Source organism: Ochotona princeps, chromosome 3 (assembly GCF_030435755.1).
Source record: "Ochotona princeps isolate mOchPri1 chromosome 3, mOchPri1.hap1, whole genome shotgun sequence".
Taxonomy (NCBI): domain Eukaryota; kingdom Metazoa; phylum Chordata; class Mammalia; order Lagomorpha; family Ochotonidae; genus Ochotona; species Ochotona princeps.
Window position 1 is genome coordinate 114373252 of NC_080834.1, and position 21840 is coordinate 114395091.

General features: G+C 39.9%; 1 protein-coding gene across 4 annotated transcripts in view; it reads left to right on the forward strand.

Annotated features, from left to right (window-relative positions):
- PLD1 (phospholipase D1) overlaps positions 1 to 21840 on the forward strand; it is a 242839-nt gene that overhangs the window by 119547 nt on the left and 101452 nt on the right. For all 4 annotated transcript variants that reach the window (XM_058661105.1, XM_058661104.1, XM_058661106.1 and 1 more), the window contains 3 exons: positions 303 to 455; positions 3093 to 3242; positions 5266 to 5349. In XM_058661105.1, the coding sequence (XP_058517088.1) occupies positions 303 to 455; positions 3093 to 3242; positions 5266 to 5349 (387 nt within the window). The remainder of the gene's footprint in view (positions 1 to 302; positions 456 to 3092; positions 3243 to 5265; positions 5350 to 21840) is intronic.

A 21840-nucleotide genomic window follows, 5' to 3' on the forward strand; every position in this document is an offset into this window, starting at 1 on the left:
CCGATAGGTGGGGCTGCTGAGCATGCTGAAAGTGCCACATGCCAAAATCAAGGACATCCTTCCACCTTTTGTCCTTAGAGTTTAAGTAGCGTGAGTTACTTTGAATTGCATAGTGCCAGTAGTTAGAAGAGACAGAATAGTGTTTTGTTTGATAATGATGTTTTTAAAATAAAACCTCCTTGTAAAAAAAAAATGAAAGTATGTCTGTAGTCTGCTAAAGTTGACTGAAGGTTTAGCAGCATTTCTCCTTTTTGATCTTGTAACCCACTACAACCCTAAAAATCCTTACTTTCTTCTAACAGGTGGTTAATCGTGAAAGATTCCTTCTTAATGTATATGAAACCCGACAGCGGGGCGATTGCCTTTGTGCTGCTGGTTGATAAAGAATTCAGAATTAAGGTGGGCAGAAAAGAGACCGAAACAAAATATGGACTCCGGATTGATAATCTTTCAAGGTAGAAACATCACGTATTTAAAAAACATTTCTTTCGTAATAGTTTTTATTCTCAACCTTAAGTGAAGGGGGTAAAGTAATTTAGATGTTACGGAGTTGTTACTTACAAGTCATGCTGAATTATAATGAATACCTCCTCCTCCTATGTATTTTTAGAAACAGAACATCCTATGTGTGGTAGAAAGAGAAGAAAATCTTTATAACTCAATGTCTTAATTAACAAAATACCTGAGGAATTATTTGATTTGCAAAATTTGCTTACATATTTAACTTAAAAAGATGTTTTGGGAAGATATTTTTGTCTTTTTATTGTGTAGTTTATCAGTGGGTATGTGTGTGTGGATACCCTTGTATATGTTTCATCATAGAAGGTTGTGGTTATAGCATATATATATGATTTATATAGGAGAATATTTCCAAAAAATGCGTGAAAAAATTGAATTCAAGGAATTTACTTTGGTACAGAAAGAATTTTTTCAAGTCATGCATTGTTTTCATAATATACATTCCAATGAATGTTTTAAAGACCTCCTCTGTGCTTGGATTTCAAAAAGTTTACACTAAAAGGAAACATCTTTTTAATTCCATTTCTTATGAAATTTTTGTAATACTCTTGTTGTCTGTCTGATGTCTCTCTCTCTCCCCTTTTCATATACACATACACACACTCTGAATAGTTTATCCTCATACATGTATGAAAAGATATATATATATATATATATATATATATATATATATATATACACTTCTCTATATACTTATACATACTGACATATATACCTCTGTTAATACTCTCAGGGAGTGTGTGTGTACATGTGCACAGTATTGCATCTTGGGCCTTTATAAAAGACATAGGTGTTTAAACCTTTTTAATGGATCTGTGATAGGACTGAATTCCTGTTATTCTCTGAGAATGCAATATGCAGAATTGATATCAGAAATGTAGTCGGCCTCCCATTAAAGAAGTTCCAAGTGCTGCCTTCCTATTTCTCAGTTGTCCAAGGAAGTTAGGCCCTGGTGTCGATTGGTTCGTGTATGGTCACATTATTAGCTGCCTTCTTTCCACTTTCACCCTCACTTGGGCACCATGGTCAAGGTGCGGTTCCATCAGCTCCCTCCTGAAGAGCCCCTTGCTGTTTTGTTGAAGCCTCTCTTGCCCTCCATGTGTAGCAGAAGGCCCTTCAGCCCTGCCTCCCTGGCACGGCCGTTTTTGGTTCAGGGAGGCAGCTGTCACTATCAGCCCTTCTCACTAGGTTTTTCCTGGCTTTTTCACATCTGTTCTTCTTGTCCCCATGTTTGCAGTTCTTCCCATCACTCCATAATGCTGATTCAGATTCCCTGACAAGGCATTTGTTTGTCCTGCCTTAAGTGTGATGGCTGAAGCCCACCACTTCCTGGGAAGAGATCTCAGTCTCCCGAATCTTTGTCACCCCCCTCCTCTCCAACCCCAGCAGCATCAGATGCTGTGAAGTTCAGTTACTGTCAAACAATAACATATAACCGTGTGACTTTCTGATAGGAGTGGTTAGGATATCCCCTAATCTTTAAAAGTAATTATTGGAGAATCTCTGAACATAGCCTCTTTCCTGTTCTAGAAGGATGGCTGCATTTCTTCCCAAGGCACACTCTCCTGTCTCATTCCCAATCCTCTTCTTATGTATCAGTGTGACTGTCCTGAGTGAAGTCACTTGGCTCTAATACCTTACTTTCTTTTGACCTTCAAATATGAGTATCTTATTTTTCAACTGTTGGTGGTCGTCACCAGTTGTGATACTCAGCAGCAGCAATGTCTGTAACTTTTCTCCATTTGGTGTTCAGCATTTATAGATCTCTCTTCAGTCCTATAGGACACAGAAATTCAATGCAACTGCTTTAGACCAGAGAATTCTCTAGCCACATTGGGCCCAATGATTGTGAGGCGCATGCTGCTGCTCAGGCAGTGCTCACCTGCTTTCCTAGGCCCTGTTGTCTGTGATCTGCTATGCCCTAAGACTGGTACACTATGGTAGCTGGAAGGCTGCCTCCCGTCCTCGCACCAAAATCAGTGGCATGGAATGTCTCTCCAGGGCTTCCTGAGCAGAGTTCAGATTTGCTCTCATGCATTGGGTAGAAAGGCTTGTACATGCATGATCCCACTCTCTGGGACCAAAGGATGCAGTGTGCCATTTTGCTTAGCTTTGGTGGAAGGGAAGGGAAAAGAAAGGATGACTTTACTAAAACATAGCCAAGGTACTGTTCCTGGACAGCCAGGGAATAGACCATGGGCTACGCAAAACCAGGGTTCTCAGGTGGAGCCCACAGAAGAACCACCACTTCAGTGTGGCAACTCACCTTGCACTTCTTTCACCACCTTGTTCAGAGCCCAGCAAAGCTCCAGTTCTGTAGTAATATGCTTATGTGTGTTTGTGTGAGTGAGTAAATAAACAAGCAGCCTGAATATTTTCTTTGATCTGCTGATTATTTTATAAATCCTACCAAAAATGCTCAAAGGCCTTGATTTTTTTTTTTTTTTTTTTGGCCAAACTTTTCAATTTATGTCTGCTACAGCACCAAATAAAATAGGGAATGTTGAATTTTATGCTTTGTTTGAACAGATAAATGCAGAATGACTCTTCTTTTTCACATCTGTATTTTAAAGGACCCTTATTTTGAAATGCAACAGCTACAGACATGCCCGGTGGTGGGGAGGGGCAATAGAAGAGTTCATCCAGAAACATGGCACCAACTATCTCAAGGATCATCGATTTGGATCTTACGCTGCTATCCAAGATAACACGTTAGCTAAATGGTAAGATCGTTTTGATATAAGCCTGGTGAGATAATCGTAGCCTCTAGTAGAATGGTAGTTCTGATTCATCTGGAATCAGTTTTTAAAACTGCAGAAATACATTATGCATAATACTTAATAAGGGCCTCTTTTTCTAAAGTAGTTGTTTGGTAACTCAATGTAGCTAAATTTTCTTTTTTCAAAATATATGTTTACTTATTTGATTGAAAGGCAGAGTTACAGAGAGAAAGGAGAGACAGAGAGGTATTATATCTGTTTGTTCCCTTTTTTTAGAAAAGATTTATTTTATTTTTATTGGAAAGGCAGATATACATAGAGGAGGAGAGACAGAGAGGAAGATCTTCGGTCTGATGATTCACTCCCCAAGTGAGCGCAACAACTGGTGCTGTGCCGATCCGAAGCCAGGAGCCAGGAACCTCCTCCAGGTCTCCCACACGGGTGCAGGAACCCAAGGCTTGGGGCTGTCCTCGACTGCTTTCCTAGGCCACCAACAGGGAGCTGGATGGGAAGTGGAGCTTCCGGGATTAGAACCGGCACCCATGTGGGATCCTGGCGTGTTCAGGGTGAGGACTTTAGCCACTAAGCCACGCCGCCGGGCCCTGTTTGTTCCCTTTTTGGATGGTCATGACAGATCTGGACCAGGCCAAAGCAAGAGCCAGAAACTCAATCCTAGTGTCGCACAGGTGAGGCAGAGAAACGACCACTTGCGCCATTTTTCCTTGCTTTCATAGGCGCATTAGCAGGAAGCTTGATTGGCAGTGGATCAGCCAGGACGCCAGTCTGCACTTTGATTGACATTGTTGGCTGTCACAAGTAGCAGCTTGGCCCTCTGGGCCACAATGCCGGTCCTGCATCGTAAGTTAACTTCGTGTGCTTTATTAATGGAGTGAACCAAATGTTTAAGTCGTTAGGCGTAATTGAGGGAAAGAACTTATTTTCTAGGCTTTTTTTAAAAAAAACTAAAATCGTTTGCGGCGTGTTTTCTACGCATGGATTGGAAATTTTGGTCTTTTTTCAGTCTGAGGAGCAAAACCCTTTGTGAATTAAGTAGAATAGGAGAATTTATCTGGCTTCATAGGATAGTAGGGTAAGTCAGTTGTCTCTGAACGGAGAGGAATCAGGTTGCTTTTTTTTCTGTCCACCAACTGCCCCCTTGTAAGTAACAAATTAAAAGAAACTGCTACGCCTTGGACTTGTCTTTCGAAAGGTTCGTGTTCCAGAAGCTTGTTCTCAGGATTGTAGTATTTGAAGTGCAATGGAATGCCAAGAAACTGAGGTTTGAGGAGGTCATCAGGTCAATTGGAGGGTTCCCTTGAAAGGAATTACCGGATTTCACATGGGACCCAGGTTAGTTTCAGAGAGGCTGTATGGAAAAGCCTGAGCCTGTCCACCTCCAGTATTGAGATCTGATCTTTTTCCTCATTTAGGCTCCTACCACTGGCTTTTGCCAGAGGCTGGTGCTCTGCCATGTGAATTTTCTGCTTCAAAAATTATGAACTGAAAAAAAAAACCTCTTTATAAAGTTTACCTGCCTCAAGTGTTTTGTTACAACAGAATAAAATAGACTAGTGCGGTGATCTTCTCAGTACTAGTTTTCTGGCTAAAGAAAGTAAACTGAGAGGGGACAGCATGGTGACTCAATAGGTTAGTTCCCTGCCTGTAATGATAGCATCCTGTATGGGTACTAGTTCTCGTCTCAGCTGCCCCACTTCCCATACAGCTTCCTGCTTATAGCCTAGGAAAGCAGAGGAGGGTGGCCCAAAGGCTTGAGACCTTGCATCCATCCGAGAGACCCTGAAGAAGCTCCTGGCTGCTGGCTTCAGATCAGCTCAGCTCTGGCCATTGTAGCCATTTGGGGAGTAAACCAGTGGATGGAGGAATGGAGGATCTCTGTCACTCCTTCTGTAAATCTGCCTTTTTAATGAAAATAAATAAGCAAATCTTAAAGCAAACATACTGAGGATGATTTGAAAATTCTGGGCTGTTTTTTGTTTTCCTAAGTTCTTACATTTGCATCTTTTAGGTATGTTAATGCCAAAGGATATTTTGAAGATGTGGCAAATGCAATGGAAGAGGCAAAGGAAGAGATTTTTATCACGGATTGGTGGTTAGTATTTGCCTGTGGGAATTTTGTCTGGAAGTCTCTGTTGAGAAATGTACTGTAGTGTGCAACTGCTCAAGAAAGCTACACCATGGAAACCAGCAGTTTCCACCAATGATTTTACCTTAGACCTAACCAGATAAGAAGTAGTCCCTAAGTATAGCTCTTTTCAACCAACTTGGCCTTCCAATATACTCTTAAAACACATGGATTGAACAGTTGTGTTTTTGCATTTTTGGAAGTGGATACCCAACTATTTATTTTAATAAGGATTATGTTGCATTGCAAATATAGTTATAGAGACAATACAAAATAATCTTCTTTGGGTATCTTTCCTCATTTTGCAATGTCCATTCCTGGCCCAGTGAATGTGGGTCTTCTAAAATCTTGCTTTGATATTAAAACAATGTCCTCTGTGTTGACCAGGCCTGCTCAGCTCTTGTGGACATATATCAGGTTTCAACATTCTAGCCCTATTTTCAATGTCCATAGAGTGATGATACTTATGAAAGCCACTGGAAGTCTCATAGCCACAACTCACTTTGCTCTTGGGAAATTTTCCCCATGGTGATGGTATAGACTGTACCATTTACACATCTACTTAGGCAATTACGACTCCACACAGATGAGAGTATTGACTGGAGTCAAGATGAAAATGCCTAAGATGTGTTTTCCTTCCAAAAACTTCATTTTTTGAAATTCCTATTTTTTTTCTAGGTACTGTTTCCTTCCAAATGGTGTCTTACATATGAACTGTGATGATATCATCATAGTCTATTCCTTTCTAATTTTAAATTCCTTATTTTTTTTCCCATCCTATTTCTTCCCAAATTGTGCCTTGCTTAAGAACTGTGGCAGCAGTATCTTATGCTGCTCCCTTCTAATTTTAGATTTGGTGGCAGAGGAGATGGGACTGTGAAGCCATCTTCTGTTTGGTTTTAATTATATGGAAGCCTGTAATTGTAGGATATGCTTTCTCAACTTTGGCACTATTTTCATCTGTGGTAACAGAGGGGCTTTGTTGTTGAGTGCTGTGTCTGTCAGCATATCCCCCATCTCTACACATTACATGTTAGAAGCAAATTCCGGGTTCCAGCTACGAAGATGCCTTCAGACAGTTGGCAAAGTGTCTGCCAGTTGAGACAAATCTCTCTGCACTGAGAATCACTGATCTAGAGTGAATGAGTGATATCTGCAAGCATGTTCATGCTTGTAAGGGAGCTTAATTCTAATATTTATGCTATTGCCAAATTTTGCCTTTTCATCCAGTAACCAGAAAGGAAAAAACAAATGACCCATACTGAAGAATTTTTCCTTAAGTGTTTTCTAAACATATACAGGAATACACTAAGGCTTAACATACCACTGCATTCCTTAAAAAATTTCTGAATATTTGCAATGACATGAGAGACTGAAAACCGCTCTTGCATTGAGTATCTCTGTTGAAGGCTCTCACTAAATACAGACTCTCATTTTAAAATCTAGAGAGATAGAACCATGAATGTTTGCTCTTCTCCTTTTAGCAAGAGAATGGTTCAGGAGACTATTTCTTTTTCAAAAGTGTAATTGGATAATTGGATTGCACCATATCCCTTGAAATAAAACCTTCCCAGTAACTTCCCTCATAACAAGTGAAAACAAAGATCTGGGTGTTGTCAGCCTGTGTTTCCAAGGGGGTGTAGCGGTCTTCAACTGTGGCCTTCGTTGGTGTCAGCAGCATCTTTTCATGTTGAGCTTTCATGTGGGTTTTGGACATTTTACTTTTTAAAAACAATTTATTCGGATCTTTCCCCTTTGGGATTAAAATGGAATTGTTTGTCTTCTTACTCGATGTTAAGAGATCTTTCCCCATTGTACTAAAGTAGTTCCACTTCATTCTGGTCTTCATGATTTTTAAGGAGAAATTTGCAGGCACTTGACCATTGTTCCCCTAGAAGTAACATATTATTTTTCTGGTATGCTTTTGTAAATTTACCTCTGTTTTTATCATTCAACAACTTTGTTATAATGTTTGAGTTTGTTCTGTTCGGGGTTCTCTGAGCTTTCAGAATCTTTAGTTTTATGGGTTTTGCCAGATTTAACAAAGTCTCAGGCCTGACGCAGTAGCCTAGTGGCTAAAATCCTCGCCTTGCATGCACCAGGATCCCATATGGGTGCCAGTTCTAATCCTGGCAGCCACGCTTCCCATCCAGTTTCCTGCCTGTGGCCTGGAAAAGCAATCAAAGACAGCCAAAAGCCTTGGGACCCTGCAAGAGGTCCTGGAAGGGACCTGGAAGAGGTTCCTGGCTCCTGGCTTCAGATTGGCTCAGCTCCAGCCATTGTGGCCAGTTGGGGAGTGAATCTTCAGATGGAAGATCTTCCTCTCTGTCTCTCCTCCTCCTTGTATATCTAACCTTGCAAACCTTGCAATAAAAACAAAATAAATCTTAAAAAAGAAAAAATAAGGTAGCCTCAACCAATGTTTCTCCAGCCATCTTTTCCTGTAGTTTTCTCTTCTTGGTCTCCAGTGACACAAATAGTGTGTCCTTGCTTCTGTCTTAGAGTTTGGAAGTTCTTTTCATTTGTTGCCAGTCTTTTGTTGTTGCCACTATTATTCAGATTGGATAGTTTCTGTTTATCTTCAGGCTTGTCGATTCCCCATCTGTCATCTCCATCCTGTTACTGAGCCTCTTTGGGGAAAGTTTGGCTCTTTTGTTCTTGTTATTCTGCTTTTTTTGGTAGTTGTATTTTTCTATTTGAAAATGTCTTTACCTCTTTGTTTTATTCCTTTGATTAGTGACACTTTCTGTCTTTCCAGCTGACAGTTAAGGTCTTCACCCTTAATTGTGAGATAATTTTTATAGTATCTCACAAGGAATGAATTACATAATTATAGCGTTCATTGTCATCTTGCTGTTGGCACCTGTTCTTTGCTTCCATACAATTGGGTCTTTTTGCCAATTCTTTGTGTGCCAAGTGCTTTATTTGTTGTATTCTAGCAAATTCTAATTCAAAAAGATTTTGATTTTTTAAAAAACATATGGAGAATGTTGGTATTTTTGTTTTAGGTGGTTGACCCATGTGAGTTCTGGCAGAATGTTCCAGGTAGCTGTCCATGAATATGGCTTTAGTCGCACTGCCATTCTGATCTGTTCCAACCATGTGGCACCTAGTGGTCATTCTGGGATTTGAGGGAAAGTCTTTCTTAGTTCAGCTCTTTAGTGTGCTGCTAAATCATTGTACAGGGGCAGCCTGTGAATAAACTGAAAGATAATATCCAATTTTATCGGCCTACTCTCCAAAGTTTCTTCCTCCACATGACTTCTCAACTAGTTTCTAGTTCCTTGTGACATCCATTTTGAGTCTTCTGCAAAGATGAGTTTTGCGTAGATGTTCTGCCTGTGCTGTCTGGGATGCACTCATGTCCATGGACGCAGCCCTCGGAGATCCCAGCTGTTTGTCCCTGCAGGCTCTCCAGGCCAACCCTGCCCCCGCTGAGTTACAAGGACTTCTGGAGAACTCCCTGTGCCAACCCTCATTTCCAGGTTTCCCCCTCCAAAGCACAAAGGGGAGAAATAGGAAACTTACTACTAGTCATATAGTGTTAGCTTTTATGCACAGCTAATTTCACACAGCTAAGTTCTCTTTTTGGGATAAGTTTGCCACCATAAGCCAAAATACCAGTCATAGCAAGGTACCTAAGAAGTTCTTCTATTCTAGCAGAGTAGGAACAGGAGTGGGAATGCAGGGGTAGGGGGGAAGGGAAACATCTCCTGATATGGTGGGAGGATGTGGCTGCCAGAGCAGGGGAAGGGCAAGACAAAGGAGAATAGGAGAGAGGCAGCATGTCCAGGGAAGGGAGGAGGAAGGGAGGGAAGATGAGGAAGTAGATGGGAGGGTGGCCATGAGGGATTGGTGGATGGGATGTTGGAGCTGCAGGCAATTGGTAGGGGGCTGGGCATTAGGGGGAGGGTCTGTGAGAGATTGGTGGGTGCAGTTGTTAGATATGGTGCCTGAGGTTACAGGTGGGTGGGCTCCCAGAACAGCAGGAACTTTGCAGATCTGGGAAGAAGAGGCAGGAATGGCGGGTCTCCAACATGGCGGATCCCATCAGTCTCCCAGCACTGTTTGAACCACTCCTCACATACAGTACTTCAAATTTTATTTTTTTTTAATTCAATATTGAGATTTCCAGTTTATGAAAACTCCATCTCTCCATTTATTTAGCAATTATTGATATTTAGCTTTTCATAGCAATATGTATTTACGTTCTTCCTATACATGTTTTATTGAATGTATCACTAAGTACTCTATAATTTTGATATGGTTGTAAGAGGTATTTTAAAAATTCATTTCTCAGTTGCTTACTGATAGCATCTGGAATTAGAAATGCGCTTGATTTTCCTAGACCGACGTTATACGTTTCTGACCTAAGTTAATTTGTTAATAGTGATTTGCAGTTTCCTTATTTAGGACTTTCTTCATATATGATCATACAGTCTCTGAATTTTAAAGACCGACTTTTCCTTCTAATTTATATGCTCTATTTGTTACTTTATTGCCTTGTGTGGCTAGTATCACTAGTACAGTTTTGAGTAGAAGAGGGTCAGAATGGTCCTCTGTGCCTCTTTTTCATCATATTGTTTGGTGTTAGAGGTAGGTTCTTGTATACACGCTCTTTATTACATGAAACAAGTCCATTTCAGTTTATAATTTGTGTAGAGTTTTGGTTGTGAATAGATGTTGAGATTTGTTCGTTTTTCCACATTCTTTGAAATGACCATATGCTTCTCCCTTTTACTCTGTTCACATAGTGAATCAAGTAGATTTTCAGCTTTTTAGCCAAATTATATTCCCAACATAGTATTTTTTGATCATGATCTGTTAACCCTTCTTTAAGCTACTTGATTTTGGGCCAAGATTTTCATTTTTATGACCATGAAGGGTGTGTGTATTGTGTGTGTGTGTGTGTGTGTGTGTGTTTTTTTGAATTGTGTTTGGTTTGGGTACCAGGGTACTGCTGGATTCTTTAAATGAGGTAGTAAATACACCCCCCTTTTATCATGGAATTTAGTAGAACTGACATAACATCTTCAAATATTTTATGAAATACACCTATAAAATTGTCAGAATATATCTTATTTGCCAGAAAATTTTAATTTATTAATTCAATTTTTTTCTTCTCTGGATTTCTTTGAATGGCAGATTTACATAGAGTGAGACAGAAAGAGGATATTCCATCTGATGGTCCGCTTTCCAACATCTTGGGATGGTCCATAATCAAACCCAGAACTCTGTATGGAAAGTCTTCAACTTGGGCTATATGCTGCTGCCTTTCCAGGCACATTAGCAGGGAGGTGGATGGGAAGCAGAGTGGCGAGGAAGCGAACTGGCTCTCTGTTGCAGGATGCTGGTGTCAGACATGGAGTCTTGAGTCCCTGTTACACAATACTACCCCAGGAATGCAGTTTTTGAATAGATATAGCATTAACCAAAATTTCAGTTTCCTTTTGTTTCTGTTTTGGAAACTTTTCCCCAGGAATTTGTTCATTTTTTTTTCTGAATTAGCATACGCACTGGGTAAGGTAGTTGACCTAGCTGTTAAGATGCTCTTGTCATACGTTGTAGTATCTGGGTTCCGTTCTTGGCTCCACCTCCCAGTCTGGGCTTCCTTCCAAGGCAGATACTGAGAGAAAGCAAGTATTGACTAACATGGTTTAGTCCGTCACCTTACAGAAAGCCTGGATTGATTTCATGGCTCTTAGCTCTGGCCCAAAGCCCGGAACTTGGTACTGTGGGCATCTAGGGAGTGAACCAATGCGTAGGGACTCTCTCTGTTTTTTTATGTCTATCTCCATCTGTATCTCAAATAAAAAGGTAAGTAAATATATCCTGCTGACATAAAGTTATTTGCAGTTTCTTTTTATCCATTTACTATCATCTCGGTGTCTGTAGACTTTATGCTGATTTCCTGTGTTGTCTTTTTCCATGTTGCCATTGGTGCTTTTTTTCTGGTCATGCTAGAGGTGTATCAAGCTTACTGATTGCCGGAGCCCACCTCCAGCCAAGTTCGCAGCTCGAGAAGGGTGTGTGGAGTTGGTGATAAGAAAAGACACAGACACGGTCACTTGGTGCCCTCTTGCTACGGCTCAAGAAGAAGCTGTCCTTTTTATTTACTCAGACACCTCACAGGCCTCTGCACAATCATTTCATTGTTCTATTTTTACTTCATGACTGAGTGGCTATGCACAGATGTTTGATTATTTTATTTTTTTACTTCATGGTCAACTAGGTTCTCTTAAAGATAATTCTGTAAGTTACCGTGATAATTTTCTTCAAACCAAGCTGTTATTCATTCTTCAGTAGTAGCCTTTGGGCAACAGCCAGGACTACATTTCTATTTCCACGACTTGCCCATCATTTAATGGGAGAAATATGTTACAAGGGAAAAAAAACATAAAAATCCAGCACAAAAGTTTCAAATATTAAACCCCCTACAATTACAGGCTCTGTAATCCTATAAACAATCAAACAATAATCAAAAGCATATCTCTATGATATTAATAAAATCACCCTGTAATTCCTCTGGTAAAAAAATTATAAAAGCGGCTAAAACAGCTACATTTTCTACGCGCTAAAGAGTTGCAAGGACAGGCTAACCTTTTAGGGTCACAGTAGCTACATATTTTGCTAAAGCAGTTTCAGTTCATACTCCCATCACTTTCATTAGTTGGTAAGATTCTTATCAAGCCATTTCCCAGAAGGCATGCTGCGTGTCTGGGCTAGATTACAGGGCAATGGGTAGGCACACAATAAGGTGTTGAGAAACAGCATGGGCTTAACTGTACTCCTGTGCACAGTTAAAGGCCCACTCACCAGGACGTTATGATAGCATTAACTCCTAAGCTCACATCAGTTACAAAAGCCATCTCACAGGGGCAAACAACAATGCCTCAATAGATTATAGAATTCTTAGTGGGGTGCTTGAGTGTCCATGCAAAAAGGGGGTGAAATCACATCAAGGTGGTCAGAGACATCTACAGGGCCCTGCCAAACAGCTGGAAGCTGCCCTGGGCTCCTCCCAAACAGGAGAGCTGTTCTCTTCACACCTTCCTGTCATCCACACCTACTGCACGGACCCCAGAAACCGATGTTTCAAAGAGCCAACTTTTCTTTCTGTTGTTTCCCATTTTCATAGTTCATTGAGTTCTGTTTGTTTATTATTTCCTTCTTTCTTTCTTGGATTTAATTTGTTCTTTTCCTGTCTTCTTCAAATGGGTACTTGGATCATTGATTTTAAGCTTTTTTTCTCTTATAAGCATTTCATCTTCTAAAACCGAAACAGTGCATTGTAACATCTGCAGAATCAAGATGTGGCTCACGTTCAGTGATGCTGTGGGTTAGTTAGCTTTTTGCTGCCTTTTCCTAGTGATACATGCGGTGATTAGGCGTCTGACATTCATTGGTGTCCTAGGTTCTTTACAATGCCCTGGAGTTAATTCCAACTTTGATCTAACAATTGATCAGAAAATGTCCTGATAGAATGATGACTAATGAGTCACAACTGCTTTCTTCTTGCCATGTTTATGGTATTAATGCTAGTGTTGCTTCATGGCATGTAATATCCTCAAAATAGAAGCTTGATAAGATTTGTCTTACAGTCCTCAAAACATCTAATGGAACGCTCTGTGTAACAGGGTACATGATACTTGTGAGTCGAAATGACAGGATAAATAAAATATAATTAAAGCTTAATCGTAGAGTATGCCTTTTTTGTTTGATTTTTATTTATTTATTTATTTTTATTAATTACATTGCATTATGTGACACAGTTTCATAGGCTCTGGGATTCTCCCATCACTGCCCATGCCCTCCCCCCATAGTGGATTCCTCCACCTAGTTGTAGTATTGTAGTTCGAGTTCAGTCAGGATTCTTACATTGCAAGCATATATACCAAGCATAGAGTCCAGCATCTTATTGTCCAGATAAATTCATCAGTTTCTTGGGGAGACCATCTCTGGTCTGAAGGTAGAGCTGGCAGAATATCATCCTGATAAATTAAAAGCCCCAACATAACATCGACAACAATTTACAACTATGGAATTAATTGACATGGTATTGAGTAGCCAGTATGTTAAAAAGATGCAAGTTCTTCACCACATCCTGTGACTACTTAATTGACATTTCAGTTTTACTTTATATACAACCAGCTTCTATATGCCTTTAAATGGCAATAGGGTACTATTCAACTGTCTTGTGTCTATTTTTTTTTTGGTATTCAAATATTTATTTTATCTTAGTCACCTAGAATGATTTTTTTATCACATTTCATTTTATAACATCGTTTCATAGGCTCTGATGTTCCCCCATCCCCTCCCGTACCCTCCCCCCATGGTGGATTCCTCCACCTTATTGTAGTATTACAGTTCAAACCCAGTCTTGTTTCTTTCATTGCAAGCATGTGCCATGCATAGAGTCCAGCATCTTATTGTCCAGCTCAATTCAATTCAACAGTTTCTTGGGGAGACCAACTCTGGTCTAAAGGCATAGCTGGCAGAATATCGTTCCGACCAATTAAAAGCCATAACATAACATCAACAACAGTTTCCAAAATTATGGGGTTAATTGACATTGTATTGAGTGACTGATATGTTACAAAATGCAGGTTCTTAACCACATCCTGTGACTACTTCATTAACATTTCAGTTTTTGTTTGTATACAACTGGCTTCTGTCTACCTTAAAATGGCTATAGGATACTATTCAGCTATCTTGTGTCTATTTTCATTTTAGTATTTAGTAGTTTATTGTGTTGAAGCATAATTTTTACTGAACTTTGCAGATTTTAGGATAGTCTAAACTGGCTTAGAGCTTTAACAAGGCATATGACACCAATCGAGGAACAGAACAGTGTTGGGAGGGGTGTGCAGAGAAATTCTCCATACCCTAGTTAGGAGTAATTTATTTTCGTGTCCTACCTAGTAAGGTATGTGAGAGTTCCCACTGATTGTTTCCTGTCTAGTTCTAAGCTTTCCTTGTTCTTCTCTGTCTATTCTAATTTTTTTTGTTGTTTGTTTGTTTTGTTTTGTTTTGGAGGGGCTCCAGGGTGACCCTGATGGTGATTGCAAGAGAGGATGGGGATCCAGAGTTGGAACTAAGTAAGGACCAGAGAAAGCTCTTCTCCCTAGCCCCAAAGGGAGTTTATTGTTCTTCTGTTTCTGTAGACCACTCAGGGCTCCTGGCTGTTGTTCTGGTGACACTGGGCCCTGCGAGGAAGGATTTGACTTCTTCTATCCCATGTGAGAGATTCAAATGGGAGTTAATGACCTCAGAGTACTCGGCCTCAGAAGGCACTCCAATTCCTCGTGGTCTCCTTGGCAGTTGGGATGTAGTCCTTGGTGCCCATACTGATAGTCCTTGGTGAGGATCTGGAAGTCTCCAGGGTTGGGATACAAGCCTCCTCCTGTCCACCTGCTCCATTCTGGGATCCCCCCTGCTGTGTGCATATGACCTCCTGCTAAGAGGTTGTCAGGATCGCTCCTGATACCCCATATGTCTTTGTGATTTTACTATTGTCTAATGCTGATTCGAGTCTGTTGTCTATAAGTTACCTGTTATGTTATTGATAGGTTATGCTTTACGTCTTCCTCACACATTCTAGGGAGATGGAAGATTTCTCTGCTCTCCCGCCCCATTACTGAGAAGCATAGAACCATAATGCTAAGGGAAATGAGCCAATCCCAAAAGGTTAAATACCACATGTTTGCCTTAATTTAAGATGATATGATGTTATGTAAAACATGTTATGTTATGTATGTTATATGTTGTGTATAAACTAAAATTGAAATGTCAATGAGGTGGTCACAGAATGTGGTTAAGAACTCGCATTTATTTTTAACATATTGGTTACTCATTACTATGTCAATTAATTCCATAATGATGTAAATTTTTGCTGATGGTATGTTGGAGCTTTTAATTGATCGGGATGATACTCTGCTGGCTCTGTCTTCAAACCAGAGAGGGTCTACCTAAGAAACCGTTGAACTTGACTGGGCAATAAGATGCTGGACTCTATGTTTGGTATATGCTTGCAATGGGGGAATCTCAACTGAACTTGAACTGTGGCTATGCAACAAGGTGGAGGAATCCACCATGGGGGAAGGGATTGGGGAGGGGTGGGGAGAATCCCAGTACCTATGAAACTGTGTCACATAATACAATGTAATTAATCATTAAAAAAAGATATTAACAAAAAGTGCATTAGGTTTTACAGTTCCTTGATGTAGATCATGAGCAGTCTGCCTCACATTGATTGGTGGTTCATTGATTATATGACAATATGTTGTTGCATGAGATACAGGTTACTAGAGGTTGAAATAATATTACATATTATAGGTACAATTTTTCATATTGACAGCATTTCAACTTAAATTAAGGCAAACATGTGGTATCTAACCTTTTAGGATTGACTCATTTCGCTTAGCATAATGGTTTCCAGTTGGGCCCATTTGGCCACAAAGAACTGCATTTCATTTTTTTAATAGCTGAGTAGTATTCCATGAGTAAATAAACCATAGCTTTCTTTTATTTATTTATTTATTTATTTATTTATCCTTTTTTTCTTTTTTTATTTATTATTTTTAATTCATTAATTACATTGCATTATGTGACACAGTTTCATAGGTACTTGGATTCTCCCCACCCCTCCCAAATCTTCCCACCATGGTGGATTCCTCCACCTTGTTGCAACCATAGCTTTCTTATCCAGTCTTCTGTTGATGGGCATTTCGGTTGCTTCCAAGTTTTTGCGATTATTGATTGTGCTGCTGTGAACATGGGGGTGCATGTAGGTTTCTCGTGTAACAGGTGTTTTGGACGTATTTCCAGGAGTGCTATTGTTGGATTGTATGGTATGGAGATTTTCAGTTGTTTGAGTGTTCTCCATACTGATTTCCATAGAGGCTGCACCAACCTGCATTCCCTCAAGCAGTGGAGTAGGGTTCCCTTTTCCCCACACCCTCGCCAGCAAGTGTTGTTGGTGTTTTTTTGTATATGAGCCATTCTTACTGGCATTAGGTGGTACCTCATTGATGTCTTAATTTGGATTTCCCTTATTGTCAGGGAACTTGAGCATTTTTTTTCATGTGTTTGTTTGCCATTTTGGCTTGTTCTGTTGTGAAATGTCTGCCAATTTCCCGTGCCCATTTCTTGAGTGGTTTGCTTGTTTTGGTGTTTTGGTTTCTCTGGAGATCTTTGTATATTCTGGAGATTAGCTTCCTATCATCTATGTAGTGTGCAAAGATCTCCCATTCTGTGGGTTGCTTTTTTACTTTGTTGTTTCCCTTGCAGTGCAGAAGGGTGTTAATTTGATGTAGTCCCATTTGTTTATTTTGGACTTGATTGCTATTGCTTTTGGTGTTCTTTTTAGAAAATTAGGGCCTACACCTAGCTCTTGCAGGGTGTTTCCAACATTTTCTTCCAAAAGTTTGAAGGTTTCTGGATGTAGGTTTAGGTCTTTTATCCATTTAGATTTAATCTTAGTATATGGTGAGAGATGTGGGTCTATCTTCTGGTTTCTGCAGACTATTAGCCAGTTGTCCCAACAGCATTTATTGAACAGACCTTCCCATTTGCCTGGATTGTCGTTTGTCTTTTTGTCAAAGATTATTTGGCTGTATCTGTGTGGGTTCCCATCTGTTGTTTCTATTCTGCTCCATTGATCCTGCTCTCTATCTCTGTGCCAGTACCACGCTGTTTTGATAACCACCACCCTATAGTATGTCCAGAGGTCCAGGACTGTGATTCCCCCTGTTAACTTCCTATTCCTCAGGATGGTTCTAGCTATTTCTGGTTTTTTGTGTTTCCAGATGAACCTTTAAATCATTGTTTCCAGTTCTATGAAGAATGTTTTGGGTACTTTGATTGGGATTGCATTGAATGTGTATATTGCTTTTGATAGTATGAACATCTTGATGATATTGATTGTACCTATCCAGGAGCATGGAATGTTTCTCCATCTTTTGAAGTCTTCCTCAATTTGTTTTTTAAGCTTATTGTAGTTTTCTTCAAAGAGGTCTCCTATGGTTTTGGTGAGGTTTATTCCTAGATACTTCATACTTTTCTCTGTTATTTTGAATGGTATTCTGCTGGTTAGATCTTTTTCCATGTTGGGGCTGTTTGCATACACTATGGCTGTTGATTTTTGTTCCTTTATTTTGTACCCTGACACTCCACCGAACTCTCGTATAAGTTCTAGCAGTCTCTGTACTGAGCCTCTTGGTTCTTCTATGTAAAGGATCATGTCATCTGCGTATAGTGAAAGCTTGACTTCTTTGTTTCCCATTTAAATTGGTTTGATTTCTTTTTCTTGTCTTATGGCTTCTGTGAGTACCTCTAGGACTATGTTGAATAGCAGTGGAGATAGTGGACATCCTTGTCTTGTTCCAGATCTCAGTGGGAAGGGTGTCAGTTTTTCTCCATTCAGTATAATGCTGGCGCTGTGTTTTTCATGTACTGCTTTGATTATGTTGTGGATTGTTCCTTCTATGCCTACCTTGGCTAGGGTTTTTAGCATGAAGTGGTGTTGGATTTTGTCGAAAGCTTTTTCTGCGTCTATTGATACTATTATATGATTTTTGTTCTTCAGTTTTTGGATGTTGTGTGTTACATTTATGGATTTCTGAATGTTGAATCCTACTTGGTCCAGATGTCTGATGTTTTTTTGAATTCTGTTGGCTAGGGTTTTGTTGAGAATCTTAGCATTAAAGTTCATCAGGGAGATTGGTCTATAGTTTTCCTTCTCTGTTAGTTCTCTATCCAGTTTTGGGATTAAGGTTATGTTGGCTTCATAGAGTGAGTTTGGAAGGGTTGCTTCCTTTCCTATTGTTTTGAAGAGCTTGTGGAGGATTGGGGTTAGCTCTGGTTGGAATGTTTTGTAGAATTCTGCACTGAAACCGTCTGGACCTGGGCTTTTCTTTGTTGGGAGATCTTTTTTTTTTTTAATTTCATTGCATTATGTGACACATTTCTTTATGCACTGGGATTCCCCCCGCCCCTCCCCCAACCCCCCCCCCAAGGTGGATTGCTCCACCTTGTTGCATTTCCATAGTTTAAATTCAGTTGAGATTCTTTCATTGGAGGTTTTGACCAATCATAAAGTCCAGCATCTTATTGTCCTGGCAAGTTCAGTGGCTTCTTGGTGAGACCATCTCTGGTCTGAAGGCAGAACCAGCAGAGTATCATCCCAATCAGGTAAAAAACCCAACATAATATTTACAACCATCCACGGCACTATGGCATCAATTGACATGGTATTGATTAACCAATATGTTACTAGGGAAATGCAGGTTCTCAACCACAACCTGTGACTTCTTCATAGACATTTCAATTTTGGTTTATATTCAACCATGTTCTATATACCTTAAAATGGCTATAGATTGCTATTCAGCTGTCTCTTGTCTATTTTAATGTTAGTATTTTGCATTTTATAGCATTGAAGCATGATTTTGCTGAACCTGGTTGTTTTTTGGGTAGTCTAACTCTATAACTTTAATAGGACATATGTCAACAGTTTAGGTGAACGTTTTTGGGAGGGGTGTTCAGAGAAATCTTTATCACCCCAGAGAGGAGTAACTGATCTTTGTGTGTTGGGAGATCTTTAATCACTAATTCGGTCTCTGCCTGAGTTATAGGTTTGTTCAGGTCTTCTGTTGCCTCTGGGCTAAGTTTTGGTAAGTGGTGGGAGTCTAAGAACCTTTCCATTTCCTGGTGATCTTCTGATGTGTTGGGGTACCACTGTCCGTAGTAGTTTCTGATTATTTTCTTAATGGTTGTGGTGTCAGTTGTTATGTTGCCTTTTCCGTCCTTAATGCTATTAATTCTCATTTTCTCTTGTTTTTTCTTTGTCAAACGGGCCAGTGTGCTGTCTATTTTGTTTACCTTCTCAAAGAACCAGCTTTTTGATTCATTGATTTTGTGTATAGTTTTTTTTCTTCTTTTTTTAAAAATTTATTTATTAATTACATTGTATTATGTGGCACAGTTTCATAGGTACTGGGATTCCCCCCACCCCTCCCTTAGCTCTCCCCCCGTAGTGGATTCCTCCACCTTGTTGCATAGCCACAGTTCAAGTTCAGTTGAGATTCCCCCATTGCAAACTTATACCAAACATAGAGTCCAGCATCTTATTGTCCAGCCTAGTTCCACAGCTTCTTAGGGAGACCTTCTCTGGTCTGAAGGTAGAGCCAGTAGAGTATCATCCTGATCAATTAAAAGCTCCAACATAACATCAGCAACAATTTTTAACATTATGGAATTAATTGGCATAGTATTGAGTGTGTACTTTTTTATTTCAATTTGGTTTATTTCCTCCCTTGTTTTTATGATTTCTTGTTTCCTTTTGTTTGTAGGGTCATTTTGTTGCTGTTTCTCCAATTTTTGGAAGTGTGTGTTTAATTCTTGTAATTGGTATCTTTCTTGGGCTTTGACATAGGTGCCAATTGCTATGAACATACCACGAAACACTGCTTTGGCGGTGTGCCACAAGTTTTGGACTGTTGTATTTGAGTTTTCGTTGGTTTCCATAAATTTTTTTATCTCATTCCTTATTTCTTCTCTGACCCATTGTTGATTTAGTAGCATATTGTTCAGCCTCCAGGTGTTTACATATTTCCTGGGGCATTTTGATTTATTGATTTCCAGTTTCACTCCTTTGTGGTCTGAGAAGGTGCATGGTATGATTCCAATTGTGTTGAAGTTAGTGAGGTTTGCTGTGTGCCCTATCATGTGGTGAATTCTGGAGAAGGTGCCATGCACTGCTGAAAAAAATGTATATTCTGTGTCCGTGGGGTGGAGGGTTCTGTAAATGTCTACCAAGTCCATTAGTTCTGTGGTCTGTGTGAGTTCTACTGTTTCTCTGTTAAGTTTCTGTTTCATTGATCTGTCTATTGGTATTAACGGGGTGTTGAGGTCTCCCACGATTATTGTATGTGCATCTATGTCCCCTCTAAAGTCCATCAGCAATTACTTCACATAGCTGGGTGCACCTGTGTTCAGTGTGTAGATGTTTAGAATGGTAATCGTTTCCTGCTGGAAGGTTCTTTTTAGCAATATGAAGTGCCCATCTCTGTCTGTTTTGATGTTTGTCACGTTGAAGTCTAGGTCATCTGAGATGAGAACAGATACTCCAGCCTTTTTTTCACGCCTATTGGTGTGAAATATCTTTTTCCATCCCTTCACTTTCAATTTTTTAGCATCTTTTTTGGTTAGATGTGTCTCTTGTAGGCAACATATGGTTGGGTTCCATTCTGTTAATCTGTGTCTTTTGATTGATGAATTTAGGCCATTTGTGTTTAGGGATAATATGGAGGGGTTGTGATTTTGAGCTGTCATGAACGTGTGTAAGCGTGCAAGTGTGTGTTTGCATCTGTTAGTGTCTCTGATTGGTTGACTTTCCTCATATGGATTTTAGTGGGGAGGTCTTCCCATTTGCCATCTTTGATTTTGGTTTTCATTTTTTTTTTCTGGGTTTAGCACCTTCCTAAGGAGATTTTCTAGGGCTGGTTTCGTGCTGGTGTATTCTTCAAGTTTCTCTTTACTGTGGAGTAATTTAATTTCATTCTCAAATACAAATGAAAGCTTCGCTAGGTACATTATTCTTGGTTGGCAGTTGTTTTGTTTCAGGATTTGAAAGATTTTACCCCATTCTCTCCTTGCTTGGAGTGTTTCTTCTGAGAGATCTGCCGTGATTCTGATTTGCCTTCCTCTGAAAGTAATCTTGTCCTTTCTTCTTACTTGTCTTAGAATAGTTTCCTTGTATTCGCTTGAGGGGAGCTTGAGGACCACATGTCTGGGTGAGGATCTCTTTGGATTGAATTTGTTGGGGGTTCTCTGTGCTTCCTGGATTTGTGCTGGATTTATATTTCCAGTGTTCTGAAAGTTCTCCTGTATTATCTCATTGAGCATCCGTTGCAAGCCTATCTCTTTTTCCACTCCTTCGGGAAGGCCTATTATTCTAATATTTGACTTTTTGAGGTTGTCTTTCATTTCCTGTATGAACTTGTTGGCTTTGTTCAGGTTTGTCCCCAGCTATTTGATGAGTTGCTTGCTTTCATTGTGATTGTCTTCCATTTCTGATATTCTATCCTCTGCTGTATTCATTCTGTCGGTTAGGCTCTTAACTTTGTGCTCTAAATCGAGGATTCCCTTTTTTATTTGATTTATTTCTGCAATGACATGGTTTCGAATTCCTTGGACTCTTCCCAGCGCTTCTGGCTGTCTCTGATGAATCTCATCACTAGTTTCTTAAATTCCTTATCTGGTAATTCCTCTATGTCTTCTTCTTGCATCTCAGATATTGAGATTAATTTTTGGTTGTTTTTGGGGGAAGTGCTTGATCTTTCTTCAGAGTCATTACTTTTTCTGATGCTTCTCCTCATTGTGTTGTGGTTTCTCGTTGTTTTGGAATTTTAGCCTCTGACTTGCTTGTCCACAGCCTATGCCCTCAGTGCTGCAGCCTAG